The sequence below is a fragment of the Berghia stephanieae genome, chromosome 3 (assembly GCF_034508935.2).
Source record: "Berghia stephanieae isolate SIO BIC M18660-M18661 chromosome 3, UCSD_Bste_1.3, whole genome shotgun sequence".
In the NCBI taxonomy this organism is placed as follows: Eukaryota; Metazoa; Mollusca; class Gastropoda; order Nudibranchia; family Aeolidiidae; genus Berghia; species Berghia stephanieae.
The window spans coordinates 59,937,417-59,942,416 of record NC_088362.1 but is presented as its reverse complement, the minus strand read 5'-3'; the positions used below and the strand labels follow the sequence as shown (position 1 = coordinate 59,942,416).

At 37.0% G+C, this 5,000-nt stretch overlaps 1 protein-coding gene across 1 annotated transcript in view; it reads left to right on the top strand.

Annotated features, from left to right (window-relative positions):
- The window catches only part of LOC144969609 (visual pigment-like receptor peropsin), a 31,254-nt gene that overhangs the window by 20,484 nt on the left and 5,770 nt on the right, over positions 1 to 5,000 (top strand). Inside the window, exon 5 of the mRNA XM_078908750.1 lies at positions 763 to 918. Coding sequence (XP_078764876.1) covers positions 763 to 918 — 156 coding nt within the window. The remainder of the gene's footprint in view (positions 1 to 762; positions 919 to 5,000) is intronic.

Here is a 5,000-nt window from a genome sequence, read left to right as displayed (position 1 = left end):
TGCTGTGTGGCCTCGAGCAAGACACCTTGCCCTAGCTCAAATTGAGGCGCTGCACTGCGGCTGACGTCTGGGTTATTCCAGACTTTCTTTGGAATAGTCCTGAGAGACAAATTTCCCCTAAGGGATGAATAAAGGGAATGTTATTTAATTATGTTTATTTTTTTCAGACCGTGTCCAGCCGGATTCTTTTACAAAATTGCCATGAGTTTTAAATTACTTTGTAAACTTATTTAAAATATTATATGTCACACTTCTATTGCTAGCGTTATATTGAAATCAGGTGGAAGAATAGACACCTAGAGAACAACGCTAAACAAAGAAAATTGGTACTGTTATTCTTCATGCTAGTTAGAATTTTTTCACAGATCACGTGGATCAGAATGTATAAAAAGTCAAACCATGATCAGAGTTATGTTTTTAACTCTTTCCTTACCAACTATAGGAAAATCGTCACATTCGTTACGATACAACCAACGTTTTTCTTATTCAAATATCTTTTGTACATCATAACAATTAAAGAAAATGAACAGTGTGTTGTAAAGCATGTTTTGCATCAGAAATTATGTATCGCAAAAATTTTACCGCAATTGTGTTTGAGTGATAAAAAATATATTTTTGTGTTAGTTGGGTGTGAAGTTTCGGGGGAAATCCTGAAAATGGCTGGTAAGGAGAGAATTAATGTTAAGTATTGACCACACTTGAGTTATCGAAAATTCACAACCGCGGGATTTTTTCATACTTATATTTTATATTAATTTTCAGATGACGGTTGTGATGTGTATTTGTTTTCTTCTGACGTGGACACCTTACGCGGTGGTCAGTATTTGTTTTGCCTATGTGCCTGGGTTTGATCTCAACCCCATTGTGTCTGCTGTGCCCACATTGCTTGCTAAAACTAGTCATATAATCAACCCCATGGTAAGTTTTATCGTCGTCGTTGTCGTCGTCATCATTATCATCATCGTCACCATCACCATCATCATCATCACCATCATTATCATCAACATCATCATCATCACCATTATCATCATCATCATAATCATCATCATCATCATCATGCTCCTCCTTCTACTCCTTCATATTCTTCTTCTTCTTCTTCTTCTTCTTCTTCTTCTTCTTCTTCTCCTCATATTATTACAAGTTACCCAAACCTGTAGGTATGACATTCACATTAATGAATATGTATAGAACATAATACCTTGGGTTCTAACCGTCTTACAAACGAATGACCCCTGCAGATTCAAGTGCAAATTCTACACGTCTAGCTTTAAATTTTGATGAATGTTGTATTGTACTTGTATAACAAAGGGGCGAAGTGGCCGAGTGGTTAAAGCATTATACTGTGTTTCGGAAAGTTCCGGGTTCGAGTCCCGCTTCAGGCACTTTCGCTGTTTTTCCTTGGGGTGATTCCTGTTGACATCAGACATCTTATTTGATGGATTATCCATATTCCTTCGAGGAATGCCTAGACGGGATCTTATTATTCCGTGGCGGGAGGGCGTAACAGGCTTCAACAGTCGTGACGTCACTTCCCTCGTAATGACGCATTACTTAGTAACTTAGTAACTGGTTCTAAACTATCGGAACAATTTCGGACGCCCTTACGAAATACTTCTCCGACGAGCATAAAAGTGTATCCAGGGGAGAAAAACATTATAAATCTGATCATGTTTTGACTTTTATACATTCTGATCACATGACATGTGAAAAAGTTCTAGCCAGCATGATGAATAAAAAGTACCGATTTTCTTTGTTTAGAACCACGCTGTTCGCCGTTGCTGGGCGACGTGCCATCAGACAATACGATTCAATAGCCTGATGTCACGCGCCCGGTAACGGCGGCTATCTTGGTTCTAAACAAAGAAAATCATTACTTTTTATTTTTCATGCTGACAAGAACTTTTCATATGCCTTGTGATCAGAATGTGTAAAAGTCAAAACATGATCAAATTTATGTGTTTTTTTTCCCTCTGGATACCCTTTATGCTCGCCAGAGAAATATTTCATACCGGCGTCCGCCGTTGTTCCGATAGTTTAGAGCCAGTGTTACTAAGTTACCTTGCGTAATTAGGAAGGAAGAGTATTGATTCCAATTGTTTCAATACCCCCTGCTGTGGAGTCAAGTCGTGAAGCCCATAGAGCATAGCCAAGAGCACAGGGCATCTATACGTTCAAGGTGACACACAGTATTGTGTTTTGGTCCGTTATATTTCAGGATGGCAATTTTGTGAGTGTATTAGCCAAGCGCACAGCATCAATCTATACAATAAAAAACAACTTTAATCTAGAATAAAACAATTTATTCCCCAACCCTTCATGATATTTGTGTTCTTCCCTCATATCTCCCTCCCCCCACCCTCTCTCTCTCCATCTCTCACTCTCTCTTTCTTCTCTCTCTCTCTTTCTCTCTCTCTCTCTCTCTCTCTCTCTCTCTCTCTCTCTCTCCCTTTCCCTATCTCTTTCTCTCCCTCATACTCTCTCTTTCTCTCTCTCACGCATCAATTCCATCGAACCCGCACCCATTTGACCTCGAACAGTCACTGTTTCTCTCATATGAATAATGAATCTTTTATGCTTGTCAAGCAAACGCCAATTCCTTTGATGTCTTACAGTGTTTTCAAACAATCGAATTTTACAGTTACACACACACACACACACACAACATTATGAGGTCTATTTTAAAGAAAGGGCGTCGTGGAAACAGAGCAGAATTCTTGAGCCCAACCACTTCAGTTTCCACACAAGACAAACCAACATAAACTATTCCCATCTTTGTTTTACCGTGGCCTTCGTAAACTCATGGCCTGACACTGACCGTAGCCATCGTTATGTTATAGCCTGACACTGAAATCCAAAAGGACTGGCAGTTTAACGTCATTATTTGGTTTTTGCACTGTCTAGTGAGTTGTCGTTAGTATGGCTCATGGAAACAAGTTATTTCATTGGTTGAACTATTGAATATAACTCACGATTTGTTTTCTTTTATGGCAAAAGACTGGCATTCTGACGTCATTTTTTGGTCAGTGTCAGGCCATAACTATAGATAGAATGCGCTTGGCCAAACGAGTTCACAACATTGCCATCCGGAAGTATAACGGACCAACACACAAACTCTGTGTAACCATGAACTTTTATAGTCTGGTTAATACAGTTTAGTGAGAACAACTCACAAACGCGGATGGCAAAAACAATAACAAAGGCTTGAGTGACGTCATCTGCATACTATCTATAGCCTGACACTAAAACTGTAGCCTTCGTAAAGTTATGGACTGACACTGACCAAAAAATGACGCGTTTGTGAGTTGTTCTCACTAAACTGTATTAACCAGACTATAAAAGTTCATGGTTACACAGAGTTTGTGTGTTGGTCCGTTATACTTCCGGATGGCAATGTTGTGAACTCCTTGGCCAAGCGCATTCTATCTATAGATAGAACGAAGATGACGTCAATCAGGTCTTTGTTATTGTTTTTGCCATCCGCGTTTATGAGTAATGCTCACTGAACTGTATTAACCTGACTATAAACGTTTATGGATACACACAGTTTTGTTTGTTGGTCCGTTATACTTCCGGATGGCAATGTTATGAGCTTCTTAGCCAAGCGCATACTATCTATAGTCTGGTAAATACAATTTAGTGATAATTACTCATAAACATGGATAGCAAAAAAAATAAAATAACAAAGACCCGGGTGACGTTAATCTATAGATAGTATGCGCTTGGCTAAGGAGCTCACAACATTACCATCCGGAAGTATAACAGACCAACACACAAAACTATGTGTAACCTTTATTGTCTGGTTAATACAGATTAGTGAGCATTACTCATAAACATCGATGGCAAAAAACAAAACAAAAAATCAACAAAAAAAAAAACAAACAAAAAAAAAACAAAAACAATTACAAAGACCTGAGTGTTGTCAACTTTGTTCTATCTATAGTCTGGTTGATACAATTAAGTGAGAACTACTCATAAAATGGCTGGTTAAAAAACCCCAAAACAAACAACCAATGGGAGCGATTTATATTCATGTTTTCGTCCAACCAGGTCATCAATCACATGATTAGTCGCTCTCCAACGATTAGATATTTCTTAACAAATGTAAACGCGTTCCTTTGTTTACAAATGTTATAAATATACCCATGTGTCAAGCTGAATCAAATGACCAATCGTGATGTTAGATATTTAAAAATCTGTGAACACTTTTCACTAAGTGGGTCACGTTGAGCACATTTTGCAATGTGAACAATGACCTCGAGCACATGGAAAGTTAATATAGATCATGCCCATTTCAAAGAGCTGAGTGACGTCAAGTAGATCTATTTCTATCGATAACAGGATGCGCTTAATATTTGAAAAACAATTGTAATAGAATAGTATAATTGAATATAATCTGAAATACGACTGATGCTGATTATATAATCCCTGAAATTGTTTGATAATGAATGGATTTTCTTGTTTTCTACCCAAACAATACATAATATAATATATCTACAACAATTTGTCAGTGTCTGTGAAATAAAGGTCTTACGTGTTTCATGATGATCGGATCATCTCATCTTATTTGAATGCGAACAATTGAGCAATTCTGTTTGAAGATAGGATATCTAAATTGAATCGAGACAAATCATGAAAGGTTTATTGTAGATAATGATTGAATTTTTTTTGGGTTGAATTGTAAACGAAAAGGAAAATGCTAGAATATTATTGTCTTTAATATCAAAATAGTTTAACAATATAACATTAGAAATAAGCAAAGAATATAAGATATGATAACTATATATTATATATGAAGAACAATGATGATGATACTACTACTACTACTACTACTACTATTACTACTACTACTACTACTACTACTACTACTACTACTACTACTACTACTACTACTACTACTACTACGACTACTACTACTATTACTACTGCTACTACTATTACTAACTACTATTACAACTACTACTACTACTACTACTACTACTACTACTACTACTACTACTGCT